General features: G+C 43.0%; 1 protein-coding gene across 3 annotated transcripts in view; it reads left to right on the top strand.

Annotated features, from left to right (window-relative positions):
* The window catches only part of LOC124253291 (deleted in malignant brain tumors 1 protein-like), a 130411-nt gene that overhangs the window by 63521 nt on the left and 40341 nt on the right, over positions 1-26549 (top strand). Inside the window, exon 28 of one of the 3 annotated variants that reach the window (XM_046687035.1) lies at positions 18617-18733. The exons of the other annotated variants lie outside the window; for them this stretch is intronic. Within the exon in view, the coding sequence (XP_046542991.1) occupies positions 18617-18686 (70 nt within the window). The 3' untranslated portion in view covers positions 18687-18733. Of the gene's footprint in view, positions 1-18616; positions 18734-26549 lie in introns of those variants that run through there. 3 annotated transcript variants of the gene reach the window in all.

Below are 26549 nucleotides of genomic sequence, written 5' to 3'. Positions count from 1 at the left end.
AGACACTACATGACACAGAACACGAAGAGGTGCCAACAATGTTAGACACTACATGACACAGAACACGAAGAGGTGCCAACAATGTTAGACACTACATGACACAGAACACGAAGAGGTGCCAACAATGTTAGACACTACATGACACACAGAACACGAACTACATGAGAACACGAAGAGTGCCAACAATGTTAGACACTACATGGCATATGACGGTAGAGGCTATCAACAATGTTAGACACTACATGACACAGAACACGAAGAGGTGCCAACAATGTTAGACACTACATGGCACAGAACACGAAGAGGTGTCAACAATGTTAGACACTACATGACACAGAACACGAAGAGGTGCCAACAATGTTAGACACTACATGACACAGAACACGAAGAGGTGCCAACAATGTTAGACACTACATGACACAGAACACGAAGAGGTGCCAACAATGTTAGACACTACATGACACAGAACACGAAGAGGTGTCAACAATGTTAGACACTACATGGCATATGACGGTAGAGGCTATCAACAATGTTAGACACTACATGACACAGAACACGAAGAGGTGCCAACAATGTTAGACACTACATGGCACAGAACACGAAGAAGTGTCAACAATGTTAGACACTACATGACACAGAACACGAAGAGGTGCCAACAATGTTAGACACTACATGGCATATGACGGTAGAGGCTATCAACAATGTTAGACACTACATGACACAGAACACGAAGAGGTGCCAACAATGTTAGACACTACATGGCATATGACGGTAGAGGCTATCAACAATGTTAGACACTACATGACACAGAACACGAAGAGGTGCCAACAATGTTAGACACTACATGGCATATGACGGTAGAGGCTATCAACAATGTTAGACACTACATGACACAGAACACGAAGAGGTGCCAACAATGTTAGACACTACATGACACAGAACACGAAGAGGTGCCAACAATGTTAGACACTACATGACACAGAACACGAAGAGGTGCCAACAATGTTAGACACTACATGACACAGAACACGAAGAGGTGCCAACAATGTTAGACACTACATGGCACAGAACACGAAGAGGTGCCAACAATGTTAGACACTACATGACACAGAACACGAAGAGGTGCCAACAATGTTAGACACTACATGGCATATGACGGTAGAGGCTATCAACAATGTTAGACACTACATGACACAGAACACGAAGAGGTGCCAACAATGTTAGACACTACATGACACAGAACACGAAGAGGTGCCAACAATGTTAGACACTACATGACACAGAACACGAAGAGGTGCCAACAATGTTAGACACTACATGACACAGAACACGAAGAGGTGCCAACAATGTTAGACACTACATGGCACATGAGACGACGAGGCTATCAACAATGTTAGACACTACATGACACAGAACACGAAGAGGTGTCAACAATGTTAGACACTACATGGCATATGACGGTAGAGGCTATCAACAATGTTAGACACTACATGACACAGAACACGAAGAGGTGCCAACAATGTTAGACACTACATGACACAGAACACGAAGAGGTGCCAACAATGTTAGACACTACATGACACAGAACACGAAGAGGTGCCAACAATGTTAGACACTACATGACACAGAACACGAAGAGGTGTCAACAATGTTAGACACTACATGACACAGAACACGAAGAGGTGCAACAATGTTAGACACTACATGACACAGAACGGTAGAGAGGTGCCAACAATGTTAGACACTACATGACACAGAACACGAAGAGGTGCCAACAATGTTAGACACTACATGACACAGAACACGAAGAAGTGTCAACAATGTTAGACACTACATGACACAGAACACGAAGAGGTGCCAACAATGTTAGACACTACATGGCATATGACGGTAGAGGCTATCAACAATGTTAGACACTACATGACACAGAACACGAAGAAGTGAACAATGTTAGACACTACATGACACAGAACACGAAGAGGTGCCAACAATGTTAGACACTACATGGCATATGACGGTAGAGGCTATCAACAATGTTAGACACTACATGACACAGAACACGAAGAGGGTGCCAACAATGTTAGACACTACATGGCACAGAAGGTACGACAAAGTTGTCAACAATGTTAGACACTACATGACACAGAACACGAAGAGGTGCCAACAATGTTAGACACTACATGGCATATGACGGTAGAGGCTATCAACAATGTTAGACACTACATGACACAGAACACGAAGAGGTGCCAACAATGTTAGACACTACATGGCATATGACGGTAGAGGCTATCAACAATGTTAGACACTACATGACACAGAACACGAAGAGGTGCAACAATGTTAGACACTACATGGCATATGACGGTAGAGGCTATCAACAATGTTAGACACTACATGACACAGAACACGAAGAGGTGCTAACAATGTTAGACACTACATGACACAGAACACGAAGAGGTGCCAACAATGTTAGACACACATACATGACACAGAACACACTACATGAAGAACACGAAGAGCTGCCAACAATGTTAGACACTACATGACACAGAACACGAAGAGGTGCCAACAATGTTAGACACTACATGGCATATAACGGTAGAGGCTATCAACAATGTTAGACACTACATGACACAGAACACGAAGAGGTGCCAACAATGTTAGACACTACATGGCATATGACGGTAGAGGCTATCAACAATGTTAGACACTACATGACACAGAACACGAAGAGGTGCCAACAATGTTAGACACTACATGGCACACACGAAGAGGCTGTCAACAATGTTAGACACTACATGACACAGAACACGAAGAGGTGAAGATGTTAGACACTACATGACACCAACAATGTTAGACACTACATGACACAGAACACGAAGAGGTGCCAACAATGTTAGACACTACATGACACAGAACACGAAGAGGTGCCAACAATGTTAGACACTACATGACACAGAACACGAAGAGGTGCCAACAATGTTAGACACTACATGGCATATGACGGTAGAGGCTATCAACAATGTTAGACACTACATGACACAGAACACGAAGAGGTGCCAACAATGTTAGACACTACATGACACAGAACACGAAGAGGTGCCAACAATGTTAGACACTACATGACACAGAACACGAAGAGGTGCCAACAATGTTAGACACTACATGACACAGAACACGAAGAGGTGCCAACAATGTTAGACACTACATGACATATGACGGTAGAGGCTATCAACAATGTTAGACACTACATGACACAGAACACGAAGAAGTGTCAACAATGTTAGACACTACATGACACAGAACACGAAGAGGTGCCAACAATGTTAGACACTACATGACACAGAACACGAAGAGGTGTCAACAATGTTAGACACTACATGACACAGAACACGAAGAGGTGTCAACAATGTTAGACACTACATGACATATGACGGTAGAGGCTATCAACAATGTTAGACACTACATGACACAGAACACGAAGAAGTGTCAACAATGTTAGACACTACATGACACAGAACACGAAGAGGTGCCAACAATGTTAGACACTACATGGCATATGACGGTAGAGCCTATCAAGAATGTTAGACACTACATGACACAGAACACGAAGAGGTGCCAACAATGTTAGACACTACATGGCATATGACGGTAGAGGCTGTCAACAATGTTAGACACTACATGACACAGAACACGAAGAGATATCAACAATGTTAGACACTACATGGCATATAACGGTAGAGGCTATCAACAATGTTGTACACTACATGACACAGAACACGAAGAGGTGCCAACAATGTTAGACACTACATGACACAGAACACGAAGAGGTGCCAACAATGTTAGACACTACATGGCATATGACGGTAGAGGCTATCAACAATGTTAGACACTACATGACACAGAACACGAAGAGGTGTCAACAATGTTAGACACTACATGACACAGAACACGAAGGGGTGCCAACAATGTTAGACACTACATGGCATATGACTGTAGAGGCTATCAACAATGTTAGACACTACATGACACAGAACACGAAGAGGTGCCAACAATGTTAGACACTACATGGCATGTGACGGTGGAGGCTATCAACAATGTTAGACACTACATGACACAGAACACACGAAGAGAACACGAAGAGGTGTCAACAATGTTAGACACTACATGACATATGACGGTAGAGGCTATCAACAATGTTAGACACTACATGACACAGAACACGAAGAGGTGTCAACAATGTTAGACATGGCACAGATGACGGTGAGGCTACAACAATGTTAGACACTACAGACACAGAACACGAAGAGGTGCCAACAATGTTAGACACTACATGGCATATGACGGTAGAGGCTATCAACAATGTTAGACACTACATGACACAGAACACGAAGAGGTGTCAACAATGTTAGACACTACATGACACAGAACACGAAGAGGTGCCAACAATGTTAGACACTACATGGCATATGACGGTAGAGGCTATCAACAATGTTAGACACTACATGACACAGAACACGAAGAGGTGCCAACAATGTTAGACACTACATGGCATATGACGGTAGAGGCTATCAACAATGTTAGACACTACATGACACAGAACACGAAGAGGTGTCAACAATGTTAGATACTACATGACATATGACGGTAGAGGCTATCAACAATGTTAGACACTACATGACACAGAACACGAAGAAGTGTCAACAATGTTAGCCACTACATGACACAGAACACGAAGAGGTGCCAACAATGTTAGACACTACATGGCATATGACGGTAGAGGCTATCAACAATGTTAGACACTACATGACACAGAACACGAAGAGGTGCCAACAATGTTAGACACTACATGGCATATGACGGTAGAGGCTGTCAACAATGTTAGACACTACATGACACAGAACACGAGGAGATATCAACAATGTTAGAAACTACATGACATATAACGGTAGAGGCTATCAACAATGTTGGACACTACATGACACAGAACACGAAGAGGTGCCAACAATGTTAGACACTACATGACACAGAACACGAAGAGGTGCCAACAATGTTAGACACTACATGGCATATGACGGTAGAGGCTGTCAACAATGTTAGACACTACATGACACAGAACACGAAGAGATATCAACAATGTTAGACACTACATGGCATATGACGGTAGAGGCTATCAACAATGTTAGACATTACATGACACAGAAAACGAAGAGGTGCTAACAATGTTAGACACTACATGACACAGAACACGAAGAGGTGCCAACAATGTTAGACACTACATGACACAGAACACGAAGAGGGGCCAACAATGTTAGACACTACATGACACAGAACACGAAGAGGTGCTAACAATGTTAGACACTACATGACACAGAACACGAAGAGGTGCCAACAATGTTAGACACTACATGACACAGAACACGAAGAGGTGCCAACAATGTTAGACACTACATGACACAGAACACGAAGAGGTGCCAACAATGTTAGACACTACATGGCACAGAACACGAAGAGGTGCCAACAATGTTAGACACTACATGACACAGAACACGAAGAGGTGCCAACAATGTTAGACACTACATGACACAATGAACACGACAGAGGGTGCAAACAATGTTAGCCACTACATGGCACAGAACACGAAGAGGTGCCAACAATGTTAGACACTACATGGCATATGACGGTAGAGGCTATCAACAATGTTAGACACTACATGACACAGAACACGAAGAGGTGCCAACAATGTTAGACACTACATGGCAAATGACGGTAGAGGCTATCAACAATGTTAGACACTACATGACACAGAACACGAAGAGGTGCCAACAATGTTAGACACTACATGGCATATGACGGTGGAGGCTATCAACAATGTTAGACACTACATGACACAGAACACGAAGAGGTGCCAACAATGTTAGACACTACATGACACAGAACACGAAGAGGTGCCAACAATGTTAGACACTACATGGCACAGAACACGAGGAGGTGCCAACAATGTTAGACACTACATGGCACAGAACACGAAGAGGTATCAACAATGTTAGACACTACATGACACAGAACACGAAGAGGTGCCAACAATGTTAGACACTACATGGCATATGACGGTAGAGGCTATCAACAATGTTAGACACTACATGACACAGAACACGAAGAGGTGCCAACAATGTTAGACACTACATGGCACAGAACACGAAAAAGTGTCAACAATGTAAGACACTACATGACACAGAACACGAAGAGGTGCCAACAATGTTAGACACTACATGGCATATGACGGTAGAGGCTATCAACAATGTTAGACACTACATGACACAGAACACGAAGAGGTGCCAACAATGTTAGACACTACATGGCATATGACGGTAGAGGCTGTCAACAATGTTAGACACTACATGACACAGAACACGAAGAGGTGCCAACAATGTTAGACACTACATGGCATATGACGGTAGAGGCTATCAACAATGTTAGACACTACATGACACAGAACACGAAGAGGTGCCAACAATGTTAGACACTACATGACACAGAACACGAAGAGGTGCCAACAATGTTAGACACTACATGACACAGAACACGAAGAGGTGCCAACAATGTTAGACACTACATGACACAGAAAACGAAGGGGTGCTAACAATGTTAGACACTACATGACACAGAACACGAAGAGGTGTCAACAATGTTAGACACTACATGACACAGAACACGATGAGGTGTCAACAATGTTAGACACTACATGACACAGAACACGAAGAGGTGCCAACAATGTTAGACACTACATGACACAGAACACGAAGAGGTGCCAACAATGTTAGACACTACATGACACAGAACACGAAGAGGTGCCAACAATGTTAGACACTACATGACACAGAACACGACACGAAGAGGTGCCAACAATGTTAGACACTACATGGCATATGACGGTAGAGGCTATCAACAATGTTAGACACTACATGACACAGAACACGAAGAGGTGCCAACAATGTTAGACACTACATGGCATATGACGGTAGAGGCTATCAACAATGTTAGACACTACATGACACAGAACACGAAGAGGTGCCAACAATGTTAGACACTACATGACATATGACGGTAGAGGCTATCAACAATGTTAGACACTACATGACACAGAACACGAAGAGGTGCCAACAATGTTAGACACTACATGACACAGAACACGAAGAGGCTATCAACAATGTTAGACACTACATGACACAGAACACGAAGAGGTGCCAACAATGTTAGACACTACATGACACAGAACACGAAGAGGTGCCAACAATGTTAGACACTACATGACATGACACACGAGAACAGACACTAATGACACAGAACACGAAGAGGTGCCAACAATGTTAGACACTACATGACACAGAACACGAAGAGGTGCCAACAATGTTAGACACTACATGACACAGAACACGAAGAGGCTGCCAACAATGTTAGACACTACATGACACAGAACACGAAGAGGTGTCAACAATGTTAGACACTACATGGCACATGACGGTAGAGAGCTGCCAACAATGTTAGACACTACATGACACAGAACACGACAATGTTAGACACTACATGGCACAATGTTAGACACAACAATGTTAGACACTACATGACACAGAACACGAAGAGGTGCCAACAATGTTAGACACTACATGGCATATGACGGTAGAGGCTATCAACAATGTTAGACACTACATGACACAGAACACGAAGAGGTGCCAACAATGTTAGACACTACATGGCATATGACGGTAGAGGCTGTCAACAATGTTAGACACTACATGACACAGAACACGAAGAGGTGCCAACAATGTTAGACACTACATGGCATATGACGGTAGAGGCTATCAACAATGTTAGACACTACATGACACAGAACACGAAGAGGTGCCAACAATGTTAGACACTACATGACACAGAACACGAAGAGGTGCCAACAATGTTAGACACTACATGACACAGAACACGAAGAGGTATCAACAATGTTAGACACTACATGACACAGAACACGAAGAGGTGCCAACAATGTTAGACACTACATGACACAGAACACGAAGAGGTGCCAACAATGTTAGACACTACATGACACAGAACACGAAGAGGTGCCAACAATGTTAGACACTACATGACACAGAACACGAAGAGGTGCCAACAATGTTAGACACTACATGGCATATGACGGTAGAGGCTGTCAACAATGTTAGACACATACTACATGACACAGAACACGAAGAGGTGCCAACAATGTTAGACACTACATGGCATATGACGGTAGAGGCTATCAACAATGTTAGACACTACATGACACAGAACACGAAGAGGTGCCAACAATGTTAGACACTACATGGCACATATGACGACGGAGGGCTATCAACAATGTTAGACACTACATGACACAGAACACGAAGAGGTGCCAACAATGTTAGACACTACATGACACAGAACACGAAGAGGTGCCAACAATGTTAGACACTACATGACACAGAACACGAAGAGGTGCCAACAATGTTAGACACTACATGGCACAGAACACGAGAAGGCTATCAACAATGTTAGACACTACATGACACAGAACACGAAGAGGTGCCAACAATGTTAGACACTACATGGCATATGACGGTAGAGGCTATCAACAATGTTAGACACTACATGACACAGAACACGAAGAGGTGCCAACAATGTTAGACACTACATGGCACAGAACACGAAGAGGCTGTCAACAATGTTAGACACTACATGACACAGAACACGAAGAGGTGCCAACAATGTTAGACACTACATGGCATATGACACGTAGAGGCTATCAACAATGTTAGACACTACATGACACAGAACACGAAGAGGTGCCAACAATGTTAGACACTACATGACACAGAACACGAAGAGGTGCCAACAATGTTAGACACTACATGACACAGAACACGAAGAGGTGCCAACAATGTTAGACACTACATGACACATGAACACGAAGAGGCTATCAACAATGTTAGACACTACATGACACAGAACACGAAGAGGTGCCAACAATGTTAGACACTACATGACACAGAAGTAGAAGAGCTGCCCACAACAATGTTAGACACTACATGACACAGAACACGAAGAGGTGTCAACAATGTTAGACACTACATGACACAGAACACGAAGAGGTGCCAACAATGTTAGACACTACATGGCATATGACGGTAGAGGCTATCAACAATGTTAGACACTACATGACACAGAACACGAAGAGGTGCCAACAATGTTAGACACTACATGGCACATGACGGAAGAGGCTGTCAACAATGTTAGACACTACATGACACAGAACACGAAGAGGTGCCAACAATGTTAGACACTACATGACACATGACACGAAGAGGTATCAACAATGTTAGACACTACATGACACAGAACACGAAGAGGTGCCAACAATGTTAGACACTACATGACACAGAACACGAAGAGGTGCCAACAATGTTAGACACTACATGGCATAGAACACGGTGAGGTATCAACAATGTTAGACACTACATGACACACAGAACACGAAGAGGTGCCAACAATGTTAGACACTACATGACACAGAACACGAAGAGGTGCCAACAATGTTAGACACTACATGGCACAGAACACGAAGAGGTGCCAACAATGTTAGACACTACATGGCACAGAACACGAAGAGGTGTCAACAATGTTAGACACTACATGACACAGAACACGAAGAGGTGCCAACAATGTTAGACACTACATGGCATATGACGGTAGAGGCTATCAACAATGTTAGACACTACATGACACAGAACACGAAGAGGTGCCAACAATGTTAGACACTACATGGCACAGAACACGAAGAGTGTCAACAATGTTAGACACTACATGACACAGAACACGAAGAGGTGCCAACAATGTTAGACACTACATGGCATATGACGGTAGAGGCTATCAACAATGTTAGACACTACATGACACAGAACACGAAGAGGTGCCAACAATGTTAGACACTACATGACACAGAACGGTAGAGGTGCCAACAATGTTAGACACTACATGACACAGAACACGAAGAGGTGCCAACAATGTTAGACACTACATGGCATATGACGGTAGAGGCTAAACAATGTTAGACACTACATGACACAGAACACGAAGAGGTGCCAACAATGTTAGACACTACATGACACAGAACACGAAGAGGTGCCAACAATGTTAGACACTACATGACACAGAACACGAAGAGGTGCCAACAATGTTAGACACTACATGACACAGAACACGAAGAGGTGTCAACAATGTTAGACACTACATGACACAGAACACGAAGAGGTGCCAACAATGTTAGACACTACATGACACAGAACACGAAGAGGTGCCAACAATGTTAGACACTACATGACACAGAACACGAAGAGGTGCCAACAATGTTAGACACTACATGGCATATGACGGTAGAGGCTATCAACAATGTTAGACACTACATGACACAGAACACGAAGAGGTGCCAACAATGTTAGACACTACATGGCACATGACGGTAGAGGCTATCAACAATGTTAGACACTACATGACACAGAACACGAAGAGGTGCCAACAATGTTAGACACTACATGGCATATGACGGTAGAGGCTATCAACAATGTTAGACACTACATGACACAGAACACGAAGAGGTGCCAACAATGTTAGACACTACATGACACAGAACACGAAGAGGTGCCAACAATGTTAGACACTACATGACACAGAACACGAAGAGGTGCCAACAATGTTAGACACTACATGGCACAGAACACGAAGAGGTGTCAACAATGTTAGACACTACATGACACAGAACACGAAGAGGTGCCAACAATGTTAGACACTACATGGCATATGACGGTAGAGGCTATCAACAATGTTAGACACTACATGACACAGAACACGAAGAGGTGCCAACAATGTTAGACACTACATGGCACAGAACACGAAGAGGTGTCAACAATGTTAGACACTACATGACACAGAACACGAAGAGGTGCCAACAATGTTAGACACTACATGGCATATGACGGTAGAGGCTATCAACAATGTTAGACACTACATGACACAGAACACGAAGAGGTGCCAACAATGTTAGACACTACATGGCACAGAACACGAAGAGGCTATCAACAATGTTAGACACTACATGACACAGAACACGAAGAGGTGCCAACAATGTTAGACACTACATGGCATGACGGTAGAGGCTATCAACAATGTTAGACACTACATGACACAGAACACGAAGAGGTGCCAACAATGTTAGACACTACATGACACAGAACACGAAGAGGTGTCAACAATGTTAGACACTACATGACACAGAACACGAAGAGGTGCCAACAATGTTAGACACTACATGGCATATGACGGTAAGAGGCTATCAACAATGTTAGACACTACATGACACAGAACACGAAGAGGTGCCAACAATGTTAGACACTACATGACACAGAACACGAAGAGGTGCCAACAATGTTAGACACTACATGACACAGAACACGAAGAGGTGCCAACAATGTTAGACACTACATGGCATATGACGGTAGAGGCTATCAACAATGTTAGACACTACATGACACAGAACACGAAGAGGTGCCAACAATGTTAGACACTACATGGCATATGACGGTAGAGGCTATCAACAATGTTAGACACTACATGACACAGAACACGAAGAGGTGCCAACAATGTTAGACACTACATGACACAGAACACGAAGAGATGCCAACAATGTTAGACACTACATGACACAGAACACGAAGAGGTGCCAACAATGTTAGACACTACATGACACAGAACACGAAGAGCTGCCAACAATGTTAGACACTACATGACACAGAACACGAAGAGGTGCCAACAATGTTAGACACTACATGACACAGAACACGAAGAGGTGCCAACAATGTTAGACACTACATGACACAGAACACGAAGAGGTGCCAACAATGTTAGACACTACATGGCATATGACGGTAGAGGCTGTCAACAATGTTAGACACTACATGACACAGAACACGAAGAGGTGCCAACAATGTTAGACACTACATGGCATATGACGGTAGAGGCTATCAACAATGTTAGACACTACATGACACAGAACACGAAGAGGTGCCAACAATGTTAGACACTACATGGCATATGACGGTAGAGGCTATCAACAATGTTAGACACTACATGACACAGAACACGAAGAGGTGCCAACAATGTTAGACACTACATGACACAGAACACGAAGAGGTGCCAACAATGTTAGACACTACATGGCACAGAACACGAAGAGGTGCCAACAATGTTAGACACTACATGGCACAGAACACGAAGAGGTGTCAACAATGTTAGACACTACATGACACAGAACACGAAGAGGTGCCAACAATGTTAGACACTACATGGCATATGACGGTAGAGGCTATCAACAATGTTAGACACTACATGACACAGAACACGAAGAGGTGCCAACAATGTTAGACACTACATGACACAGAACACGAAGAGGTGCAACAATGTTAGACACTACATGACACAGAACACGAAGAGGTGCCAACAATGTTAGACACTACATGACATATGAACGGTAGAGGCTGTCAACAATGTTAGACACTACATGACACAGAACACGAAGAGGTGCCAACAATGTTAGACACTACATGGCACAGAACACGGTAGAGGCTGTCAACAATGTTAGACACTACATGACACAGAACACGAAGAGGTGCCAACAATGTTAGACACTACATGGCACAGAACACGAAGAGGTGTCAAACAATGTTAGACACTACATGACACAGAACACGAAGAGGTGCCAACAATGTTAGACACTACATGACACAGAACACGAAGAAGTGTCAACAATGTTAGACACTACATGACACAGAACACGAAGAGGTGCCAACAATGTTAGACACTACATGGCATATGACGGTAGAGGCTATCAACAATGTTAGACACTACATGACACAGAACACGAAGAGGTGCCAACAATGTTAGACACTACATGGCATATGACGGTAGAGGCTATCAACAATGTTAGACACTACATGACACAGAACACGAAGAGGTGCCAACAATGTTAGACACTACATGGCATATGACGGTAGAGGCTATCAACAATGTTAGACACTACATGACACAGAACACGAAGAGGTGCCAACAATGTTAGACACTACATGACACAGAACACGAAGAGGTGCCAACAATGTTAGACACTACATGACACAGAACACGAAGAGGTGCCAACAATGTTAGACACTACATGACACATGACACGAAGGCTATCAACAATGTTAGACACTACATGACACAGAACACGAAGAGGTGCCAACAATGTTAGACACTACATGACACAGAACACGAAGAGGTGCCAACAATGTTAGACACTACATGACACAGAACACGAAGAGGTGCCAACAATGTTAGACACTACATGACACAGAACACGAAGAGGCTATCAACAATGTTAGACACTACATGACACAGAACACGAAGAGGTGCCAACAATGTTAGACACTACATGACACAGAACACGAAGAGGTGCCAACAATGTTAGACACTACATGACACAGAACACGAAGAGGTGCCAACAATGTTAGACACTACATGGCACAGAACACGAAGAGGTGTCAACAATGTTAGACACTACATGACACAGAACACGAAGAGGTGCCAACAATGTTAGACACTACATGACACAGAACACGAAGAGGTGCCAACAATGTTAGACACTACATGACACAGAACACGAAGAGGTGCCAACAATGTTAGACACTACATGGCATATGACGGTAGAGGCTATCAACAATGTTAGACACTACATGACACAGAACACGAAGAGGTGCCAACAATGTTAGACACTACATGGCATATGACGGTAGAGGCTATCAACAATGTTAGACACTACATGACACAGAACACGAAGAGGTGCCAACAATGTTAGACACTACATGGCATAACACGGTGGAGGCTATGTTAGACACAATGTTAGACACTACATGACACAGAACACGAAGAGGTGCCAACAATGTTAGACACTACATGACACAGAACACGAAGAGGTGCCAACAATGTTAGACACTACATGGCACAGAACACGAAGAGGTGCCAACAATGTTAGACACTACATGGCATATGAACACGAGAGGTATCAACAATGTTAGACACTACATGACACAGAACACGAAGAGGTGCCAACAATGTTAGACACTACATGGCATATGACGGTAGAGGCTATCAACAATGTTAGACACTACATGACACAGAACACGAAGAGGTGCCAACAATGTTAGACACTACATGGCACAGAACACGAAAAAGTGTCAACAATGTAAGACACTACATGACACAGAACACGAAGAGGTGCCAACAATGTTAGACACTACATGGCATATGACGGTAGAGGCTATCAACAATGTTAGACACTACATGACACAGAACACGAAGAGGTGCCAACAATGTTAGACACTACATGGCATATGACGGTAGAGGCTATCAACAATGTTAGACACTACATGACACAGAACACGAAGAGGTGCCAACAATGTTAGACACTACATGGCATATGACGGTAGAGGCTATCAACAATGTTAGACACTACATGACACAGAACACGAAGAGGTGCCAACAATGTTAGACACTACATGACACAGAACACGAAGAGGTGCCAACAATGTTAGACACTACATGACACAGAACACGAAGAGGTGCCAACAATGTTAGACACTACATGACACAGAACACGAAGAGGCTATCAACAATGTTAGACACTACATGACACAGAACACGACGAAGAGGTGCCAACAATGTTAGACACTACATGACACAGAACACGAAGAGGTGCCAACAATGTTAGACACTACATGGCACAGAACACGAAGAGGTGCCAACAATGTTAGACAACAATGTTAGACACTAACAATGACACACTAATGGCACAGAACACGAAGAGGTGCCAACAATGTTAGACACTACATGGCACAGAACACGAAGAGGTGCCAACAATGTTAGACACTACATGACACAGAACACGAAGAGGTGCCAACAATGTTAGACACTACATGACACATAACACGAAAGAGGTGTCAACAATGTTAGACACTACATGACACAGAACACGAAGAGGTGCCAACAATGTTAGACACTACATGGCATATGACGGTAGAGGCTATCAACAATGTTAGACACTACATGACACAGAACACGAAGAGGTGCCAACAATGTTAGACACTACATGGCATATGACGGTAGAGGCTATCAACAATGTTAGACACTACATGACACAGAACACGAAGAGGTGCCAACAATGTTAGACACTACATGACACAGAACACGAAGAGGTGCCAACAATGTTAGACACTACATGACACAGAACACGAAGAGGTGCCAACAATGTTAGACACTACATGGCACAGAACACGAAGAGGTGTCAACAATGTTAGACACTACATGACACAGAACACGAAGAGGTGCCAACAATGTTAGACACTACATGGCATATGACGGTAGAGGCTATCAACAATGTTAGACACTACATGACACAGAACACGAAGAGGTGCCAACAATGTTAGACACTACATGGCACAGAACACGAAGAGGCTGCCAACAATGTTAGACACTACATGACACAGAACACGAAGAGGTGCCAACAATGTTAGACACTACATGGCATATGACGGTAGAGGCTATCAACAATGTTAGACACTACATGACACAGAACACGAAGAGGTGCCAACAATGTTAGACACTACATGACACAGAACACGAAGAGGTGCCAACAATGTTAGACACTACATGACACAGAACACGAAGAGGTGCCAACAATGTTAGACACTACATGGCATATGACGGTAGAGGCTATCAACAATGTTAGACACTACATGACACAGAACACGAAGAGGTGCCAACAATGTTAGACACTACATGGCACAGAACACGAAGAGGTGCCAACAATGTTAGACACTACATGACACAGAACACGAAGAGGTGCCAACAATGTTAGACACTACATGGCATATGACGGTAGAGGCTATCAACAATGTTAGACACTACATGACACAGAACACGAAGAGGTGCCAACAATGTTAGACACTACATGGCATATGACGGTAGAGGCTATCAACAATGTTAGACACTACATGACACAGAACACGAAGAGGTGCCAACAATGTTAGACACTACATGGCATATGACGGTAGAGGCTATCAACAATGTTAGACACTACATGACACAGAACACGAAGAGGTGCCAACAATGTTAGACACTACATGACACAGAACACGAAGAGGCTATCAACAATGTTAGACACTACATGACACAGAACACGAAGAGGTGCCAACAATGTTAGACACTACATGACACAGAACACGAAGAGGTGCCAACAATGTTAGACACTACATGACACAGAACACGAAGAGGTGCCAACAATGTTAGACACTACATGACACAGAACACGAAGAGGTGCCAACAATGTTAGACACTACATGGCACAGAACGGTAGAGAGGTGTCAACAATGTTAGACACTACATGACACAGAACACGAAGAGGTGCCAACAATGTTAGACACTACATGACAATGCCAACAATGTTAGACGGTAGAGGCTATCAACAATGTTAGACACTACATGACACAGAACACGAAGAGGTGCCAACAATGTTAGACACTACATGGCATATGACGGTAGAGGCTATCAACAATGTTAGACACTACATGACACAGAACACGAAGAGGTGCCAACAATGTTAGACACTACATGACACAGAACACGAAGAGGTGCCAACAATGTTAGACACTACATGGCACAGAACACGAAGAGGTGCCAACAATGTTAGACACTACATGGCACAGAACACGAAGAAGTGTCAACAATGTTAGACACTACATGACACAGAACACGAAGAGGTGCCAACAATGTTAGACACTACATGGCATATGACGGTAGAGGCTATCAACAATGTTAGACACTACATGACACAGAACACGAAGAGGTGCCAACAATGTTAGACACTACATGGCACATGACACGAAGAGGCTGTCAACAATGTTAGACACTACATGACACAGAACACGAAGAGGTGCCAACAATGTTAGACACTACATGGCATATGACGGTAGAGGCTATCAACAATGTTAGACACTACATGACACAGAACACGAAGAGGTGCCAACAATGTTAGACACTACATGGCATATGACGGTAGAGGCTATCAACAATGTTAGACACTACATGACACAGAACACGAAGAGGTGCCAACAATGTTAGACACTACATGGCACAGAACACGAAAAGTGTCAACAATGTTAGACACTACATGACACAGAACACGAAGAGGTGCCAACAATGTTAGACACTACATGGCATATGACGGTAGAGGCTATCAACAATGTTAGACACTACATGACACAGAACACGAAGAGGTGCCAACAATGTTAGACACTACATGGCATATGACGGTAGAGGCTATCAACAATGTTAGACACTACATGACACAGAACACGAAGAGGTGCCAACAATGTTAGACACTACATGACACAGAACACGAAGAGGTGCCAACAATGTTAGACACTACATGACACAGAACACGAAGAGGTGCCAACAATGTTAGACACTACATGGCATAGAACGGTAGAGGTGTCAACAATGTTAGACACTACATGACACAGAACACGAAGAGGTGCCAACAATGTTAGACACTACATGACATATGACGGTAGAGGCTATCAACAATGTTAGACACTACATGACACAGAACACGAAGAGGTGCCAACAATGTTAGACACTACATGGCATATGACGGTAGAGGCTATCAACAATGTTAGACACTACATGACACAGAACACGAAGAGGTGCCAACAATGTTAGACACTACATGACACAGAACACGAAGAGGTGCCAACAATGTTAGACACTACATGACACAGAACACGAAGAGGTGCCAACAATGTTAGACACTACATGGCATATGACGGTAGAGGCTATCAACAATGTTAGACACTACATGACACAGAACACGAAGAGGTGCCAACAATGTTAGACACTACATGACATATGACGGTAGAGGCTATCAACAATGTTAGACACTACATGACACAGAACACGAAGAGGTGCCAACAATGTTAGACACTACATGGCATATGACGGTAGAGGCTATCAACAATGTTAGACACTACATGGCACAGAACACGAAGAGGTGCCAACAATGTTAGACACTACATGACACAGAACACGAAGAGGTGCCAACAATGTTAGACACTACATGACACAGAACACGAAGAGGTGCCAACAATGTTAGACACTACATGGCATATGACGAAGAGTGCTATCAACAATGTTAGACACTACATGACACAGAACACGAAGAGGTGCCAACAATGTTAGACACTACATGACATATGACGGTAGAGGCTATCAACAATGTTAGACACTACATGACACAGAACACGAAGAGGTGCCAACAATGTTAGACACTACATGGCATATGACGGTAGGGGCTATCAACAATGTTAGACACTACCACCATGACTCAAAACACGAAGAGGTGCCAGCAATGTTAGACACAAATGTAATGAAATTTCAATAATCGTGATAACAATTTCTTTTGCAGGACGTCGGCCAGGCTTACGGTAATGCGCACTTTGGGTCAGGCCTGGGTCCTATCTGGCTCGATGATATAAACTGTATAGGGAGACGAGAGTTTCTTGGAGGAATGTTCTATTAGAGGATGGGGGCACACATACTGTCTGCACAGTGAGGATGTGATGTGATTGTTATCTGTTCAGGTTCGTCTCTTTCTATTGCAGGAAGTGTCATGGCCTTTAATCTGAATCTGTACGGGTTGATGACAGTTTAGAGACTTGAAAGGATGTGCCTGTGAATGGAGTGTAATGAAATTTCATGAATATCATAATTTATGCTCATGAAATGTCATGTTTATTTTGAAATTACAATTCATTATAGGAAACGACTTCCGTAATTTCTCATAGTCGAAAAATATGCAAACATCTTAATCATTCATTTAAAGCAGGATAACGAGTCGGAACTAATATATTTGTTGGGAAGTTCTATCCATGGTTTGATACTATCAAGTAAAATGGTTTGTCCTGGAATGTACAGATTGGATACTGGATTGGTTTCTAAGGTTATACTGATTGGACGCGGCCCACTGTAGGTGACATACGATCACTTAGTCGCTACTTGTTTTTATACAACAAAGATATATTTTAATTATATCGTCCTTTACCTACTGGTTTGAAGTTGGTTTCTTCATATATTTCATTATGGCTTGTTCCACCGACTGCTCCACATAGTATTCTATGCATCGAGATTTAATTGTTCTTGGAGTTGGGGTTGCTTTTTGGTGCAATTATTCCAGATATAGTAGCAATAATCAAATACAGGTTAAATGGATTGTCTGTACATTGTTTCTACCTTTCACGATTTAAGCGAATGTAATTGATCTATATGAATGTAGTTTGATCAATGGGCTGATCTCAGAGGCGATATCGGCAATATGATCGCCCCTGGAACAATCACTCTGAAGAATAACCCCCAAGAGTATTTGTTTTTCTTCTTCATTTATAACAGTATTGTCCTTCATCAAAATTGTGGACACAAAACAACGTAGAAAATTTAGCGTAAATAATATTGACCCCGTCTTATTATACTGAAAAGAAATACCTACCATTTTGGGCCCAAATTGAAATTAATCCCTAACGTAAAAGCTGCCTGGGATGGGTCATCAATAATTACATTGAGAGAAGTATCCCTTTAAAAACAGGCGAATGTTACTGTCAATTCCATTATATAATTAATTTATATTATAAATAATAGGGGAATCAGGACTGACCCAGGGGTACTTACACATAGAACAGATCTCTCTGATGAGTTGATACTTTAGACTGCATTTTTCGTGTCTTATTGCACAGATAACTTTTTTAAAATTGCTGTCAATGCCACAACGCTGAAGTTTATGAATTAATCCGTTGAGCTCCAACTTCATCAGATGCTTCTTTTACAGATGTTGGGAAACACATCACGTTTTAATGATTTTGTAAGAGGGTTCTGCTATTTTGGTTGCTGTCATTTTTAGACGTCTATTACTTACACCGTGCGGACCAGATGCTTCAGTAATAAGCCCCTGAACAAGAGAAATATCATTAACATCAAGGGGGTTTCCTGACTTTAGAATAACATCGATTTGTTTTCATGTTAGGCTTGTTCAGGTACAATAACTCTGATCAGAAAAGTAATTATTCAAAATAATAGCAATGTGCCCGTGTGATCACACACTTGACACTGTACGTTACATTCGGTGGAAGTGACACTCGATTTAGTTTTATTACACGCCACCATGTTTTGGTTCCGCGTGACACACATATCACTCATCACTAAGCAGTTATATACTTTGTTTCCAGCGTTCCCTTACTACAGTAATTACAATTATTTCTCACTTGTTTAAAGTTTACGAAAAGCAGAAGGCGAATTTTAGGAATCTTTTGTTTTCCTTTTTCGTTACCTGAATAGTCTTCTATTTCGGTGATCATTCTTGGTGGGGTTTTTATGTGTATTGTGGCACAGTACTAGGAATACAGTTTCACCTAATGCTTCTACAAGTAGACATCATTAGCAAACAAATAGGCACTGGCCGCCAAGGACGAGCTGTGTGCGATTTGCCCAGGTCGTCTCGCGATCGCGTTTGTTTCTTTCGTTCGGCGATGTGATTGTTCGCGGTAATGGTGGTCTTTTGTCTTATTGTTCCGGTACACCACCACCATCAAAGTTCGCCTAGCAAACGGTGGACCAGTTGGAGTCTCAAGGGTCGGGTGGAGGTATGCATGAATGGCACATGGGGCACTGTGTGCAGCGATCTGTGGGATGCACGGGATGCGGGGGTCACATTATTGCTATGCTTGGATACAGCAGGGTAAAACTACCTGCAACATGACCCACAATATATGACAACCAAGGCATTGATAATTTAAATTCGTATAGCTAAGATGTTAATGCTGACATGTTTTGTTTATTGTACAGTGTATATACTCGGTACTTGCTAATGGTTTCCGATGTGGACGTAAAGAAGCTAACTCAGCTCAACTCAACTCATATAATGGTTTGTCATCCCCTCTTTGATTACTGAGTGTTTGTGTTTAACGGCTTTTCATTTTTCATTTTGTGAAATCCTTTCATTTTTATTTATAGCTTTTATTAAAACTCAATTATATAACTAACATTAAATAATTATCTAAAGAACTTTGTATGGCCACGAGAGTTTAACAAAAGAGACCTCCCAAAGACATGCTCCCTCTACTGCCTTGCTTCTTTACACGTGAGGCTGACTTGTAGAATAAGCTTTATTCAATACAACATTCGTTGCAGATTTGAATATTGGGGATAAAGGTCTCAGAACATTCATTTTATTAAGGCAAGTGGTAGTCAATGGCAGTAGTAAACCGCCACGATGCTTTAATAAGGGAGGGTAATCTGTCGCATCATGCCATCCAACAAGGTTGTTGACAATATATCGTCCTGTGGAGCTCCAGATTCAGATCAAGGCTGTACCTAAGTCATCCAACTGTCTAGGAGAGACTACCAACTGTCGCACTTGTCTGTCCAGATGGTCCCCAAGTAAATATCCAATCAGTTCATGTCTGGACTTTCCGCGAGGCCAGTGCAAGCTGTTAATGCGCTCCCCTTTCCAGAACAGCACCAATGGTCCTGTGGCACGATGTGGAGCAGCATTGTCATCTTGCAACGGGGAAGTTGTTGCTGCATTACGCATTGTCATGCATGTGGCATCAAATGGTTTTCAAAATGTCTCTGTACGTCGCTTGTTTGGCGTTTCCATCAACAACACGAAGTTCTTCTGTTTTTCCATTGTAGTGATTTTAATCTCAAAGTAGGACAGTCATCCACACAGTCTTCTATAAACCTTTCTCCAGGTAATTGTCGAACTCGGATTCTTCCATTATACCCTATTATCAGAAAATATATAGATTCATCAGAAAAAGATGACATGACGCCAATGTTGTAACGTTATGTTACAACATAACCTTCTAGACCCACTAAAGTCGACGCTGCTTATACAGAGCTGTTTGAAGTGGTCGGGCGGAGACGGAGTCTTCTTGCTTTGTACCCCTCTCCAGTAGACTGTTTACCTGCTAAACCTCAAAGTTAACAGGAACATCCCATCTTTCTCTAAACGCAAAGCAGATAAACGTCGATGTCGACGGCCGACAAGGCGAAAAGAGAACCGAGTTTTAATGACATATGTTCTTGCAGAGGATGTTTGGCTTTGTTCAAGAACTTGTTGTTAACATTTGCCGATTCCTATAATCCCCGACTTTTTAGAAAGTGTTACAATGACAGTGTGTGTTTAATTAACCAAAATGGTTTGCCTTGTTACCTACTAATATATATTCCTGAAACCAGTGATGCCTACCCACTGACACAGCGGTATGTTACAGACAGAATACCGTGGCTGTCAGGACAGGAGGTTTAGGCGAGGGCAAGAGGAACATCTTGCTGGATGATGTTGGCTTGTCTTGGTTTCGAGGCCACCATGCTGCAGTGCCGAAGCCAAGACTGGTCATCAAATTCGATGTATACACGCGCTGGATGCTGGAATACCACATGTCCAGCAGTGTATTACGTTATTGCACTGAATTATCATTAAAGTATAATGTTGTAGTTTTTTTACATTTAAGGAAACATCCGTTGTTATCCTGCTAATCTCCAGAAACAACTACACAACAAACATCTCACCAGCTTATGATGGGCAGCACCCTCGCGTTATAGCGCCAGTATGCTACGCTGCCGTCCGAAAGCCTATGGAAAGAGCGATATTTCCGGTTGTGCATCCGGTTAAAGTTCTGTAAAATCCAGCTCGGTAGACAAACACAGACACATGGCTCTCTAGTTCCGGGCGTGTTCCGTAACCAAAAACAGCATCTCTGTAATGCCAAAATGTGGGTTTTACATCTGTGCAGCATCCTGCTCGGTTCATTAATTTTACACCTTATTGATTTAGTCGTTTCCATAATTTTTTATTCAAACAGGTGTTATCATACAGCCAACACATTGCGGCAGATATATTTCGTTTGGGTTGGTGATTTTGAGAATGGCAGATATGCATTTGAGATATGTTGGTTGCGTTTGTGTCATTTTGATGAGAATTGAAATTAACTCAATTCTCCAAAGGGTTAGCTTTGCTGTTATGTGCGGCTCGCCGCTATGGAGATGGAACTTCAAAACTAGCGGTATGAAGTTGCCTTGCTGCGGCTCTCCGCTATATGAATGGGCTTCAAACAACGGTATCGTGCCTTTGCTGCGGCTCGCTATATGAGAGAGGCTTCAAACAACGGTATCGGTGCCTTGCTTGCGGCTCTCCTCCGCGAAATGAATGAGCTTCAAACAACGGTATCCGTGTCTTGCTGGTGGCTCTCCCTTTAATGTAGATGGCTGTTCAATAACGGTATCGCGCTCACGGCTCTCAGCTATATAGATGGGCTTCTAAAACAACGGTATCGGTGCCTTGCTGCGACTCTCCGCTATATAGAGAGGGCTTCAAACAACGGTATCAGGTTTTAAACAAAGCTATATGAATGGAGCTTCAAGTAACGGTATCAGTTGCCTTGCTGCGGCTCTCCGCTATATTGTAGATGGGCTTCTGAAACAACGGTATCAGTTGCTTGCCGTGTGCATTATGCTATATGGATAGGCTTCAGAGCAACGGGTATCGGTGCCTTGATTACGATATCCGCTATATGGATAGGGCTTCAAAACAAGCGGTATCCGGTGCCTTTGCTGCGGCGGATGCTGCTGACTGACTGCTTACAGTGGACGATGGCAATAACAGAGGTTAAATGTGCCAGGTTTAGGCAGTTCACGATTGCGAGAGAACTTTAACTGCAAACGGTTTTAAAGTTAAGCAGTCCGCGTGATTGACTTTCCGGCGACAGTTTCCGTTCATCTTGTAGGGTGCCGACCAGACGGGACAGGTGGGCAGGGTGGAGGTTCAGTTCAACAACACGAGGGTAAATTGTATGCGATGATCACTTTACCAACCTCAATACTGAGGTGATTTGGTCAGATGACCAACAACCCGACGTAGGTCAGACTATACATGACAGTAAACGGTAACATTTAACTAACTACACATGTATTATTAATGACCATGGAACTTGTTTACTCCCTAACAAATGAAACATAGTGTTGGCCGTTTACGCTTTTGTTGGTATTATGTTCTAGACTGTTGAGATATTCAGAACCAGTAGGCTGTCCCTCTTAACGCATCTATTGCCAGTGCAGGTGCCTATTTTTTTGCCTTCGATGCCCATTTTACCGGAATGCGTGGTAGCGCGGACCAGTACTTCTTGACTGGTTGCATTGCTCTGGGGACTGGGCGTTGGTCAATTGAGTGCGCCCACAACACCTGGAACACGTCGTCGTGTCCTTTTACGCGGGATGTCCAGTGTCATCTAAAAGGTACGGCAGGTACTTCCGGTACGCATATTAACGGAGTATATTCCTGTATATTCAATGCTGTCTACAGCCACTCAGCTACTGTGGATTTAGTTCAAAAGTGATATTATTTCTGGGTGATATATTTGTAAGCGATAACCGTTAACCCGGTAGAGTGTGACACAGAAATATCACTTTGAACTAACCACAGTAGTTGAGTGGCTGTAGGCAGTATTGAATATGCAGAATATACTCGTTAGCCGTACCGGTACCTGCTTGCAGCACGGGTGACACTGACATCCTGCGCGTGCTGACTACGATATTCCCGAGTGATGAGCGCAACTGTTCCGCTCGAACTGGCTGGCTGATCTACCCTTCCAGTAACCTACCATAACAGATGAGGACGGCTGATTCGAATATTCAACAGTCTAGAACAACTGAAAGCGTAAAGCGGCAACATATGTTCATTTGTTAGGGTAGGTCGTATCAACTACGTAATGAACAGACCAAATGTTAATGTTACTGTCATCGTATGATCTGACTTTCACCTCGAGTGATCATCCGGCAATCTACTCGGCATTGAACGGTATCCTGCTATTCTATAAACACCCTGAACGAACGGAAGGCGCGAAAAAAAGTTTAATTACGAACTGTAAAAATTGGATTTTGATCAAAGTTCTCTTGCAATCGTGAACTGCAAACTGGCACTAATGACGTAATATCGACCGCTAAGCGCAACCAGCAACATCCGCCACTGTTGCAATCGCAGAAACCTAATATGGCGAGCCGCATCATACCGACAGGCGCCGATACCGTTGTTGAAGCTTTCTCTATGACGGAGCGGCATGAGCACCGGAATACCGTTGTTTGATACCAGCGGAGCCGCAACCGCCGTGTTTAACCCTCTACTGGCGAATACGGCAAACACCACGATACCGTTGTTCGAAACCTCTACCTGGCTGAGCCACTGGCTCACCGACCGTTTAATATCTATGCTGCGGCGAGAGCCCGACGAGCGACTTACCGTTGATTATTTAACATGTTCGTTGGGCTGGCTCTCTCTATGACGACGTAGGCGCCGATTTCATTGTTTAAACTATCTGCGGCGAACACGGCTTAACACCGATACCGTGTTGAGTCTGGCCTCTGCTATGACGACCTCTTCAGTAAGCTGCTGAAGAATTATTGGCCTGTCAAATGACACAACTTTAATAAATATCTCAATCTTCATATTTACCATTTCAAATCAATTAACGAATGAACATCTGTTACGAATATTGATTATTTCTTATGCTAACAATTGTTGAATAAAATATGGAATATTCTGTAAAGGTGTAAAATGCCGGCGAGGGCTGCACCGGATATTACATTTTACGAATGCTGCTGGAACGCGATTTTTACGAACAGCGATGCGCAACCGAAAACTAATAGTTTTCATGGTTGCGGCGGCGCTACTGGCACGGTGTCTTATCATGAAGCTGGTGAACCTGCGAGATTAACGGAGATAACAACGGATTTCAAATGAAACTGGCGATATGCTGAAATGACCAATCGATGCAACAACGTACTGCTGACATGTAATTCATCCCGCATCAGTGATGACCAGTCTTGAAAAGATGGCCTCGAAACCAGACGGCTATCCCAACTGAAATATTCCCTGCCCCTCGCTATTCCGTCCCCGGACGGCTCACGGCGTCTGTTAACGAATACCGCTGTCACTGATTTCGAGAATATATTTGGTGAAAGCTGAACGGCACCATTTTGATTGATTAGGCGCACTGTCATTGTACTTTCGAAGTCGAGGATTATGAGCTTTATAATGCCAGGTTGACGAACAAAAGCCAATTTTCTGCAGGTATGTCATTAAAACTTTCGGTTGCTAAGAAGATGGTGTTCAACGGGCTTAACTTACTGAAGGGTACAAAACAATCATTACGCTCAGCACGGCTGCTGTATAGCGGCGTCGACAGTGAATTTGTAACATAACGTTTTATTTTATTGACGTCATCATCTTTTCTGATATATATTTTACGCAGAGGTATATGGAGATCGAAGTTCGGCAATTACCTGAAGAAAAG

Source organism: Haliotis rubra, unplaced genomic scaffold (genome assembly GCF_003918875.1).
Source record: "Haliotis rubra isolate DU_JTF1 unplaced genomic scaffold, ASM391887v1 Scf538, whole genome shotgun sequence".
Lineage (NCBI taxonomy): Eukaryota > Metazoa > Mollusca > Gastropoda > Lepetellida > Haliotidae > Haliotis > Haliotis rubra.
The sequence above is the reverse complement of the archived record's forward strand: the minus strand, read 5'-3'. Positions and strand labels throughout refer to the sequence as shown.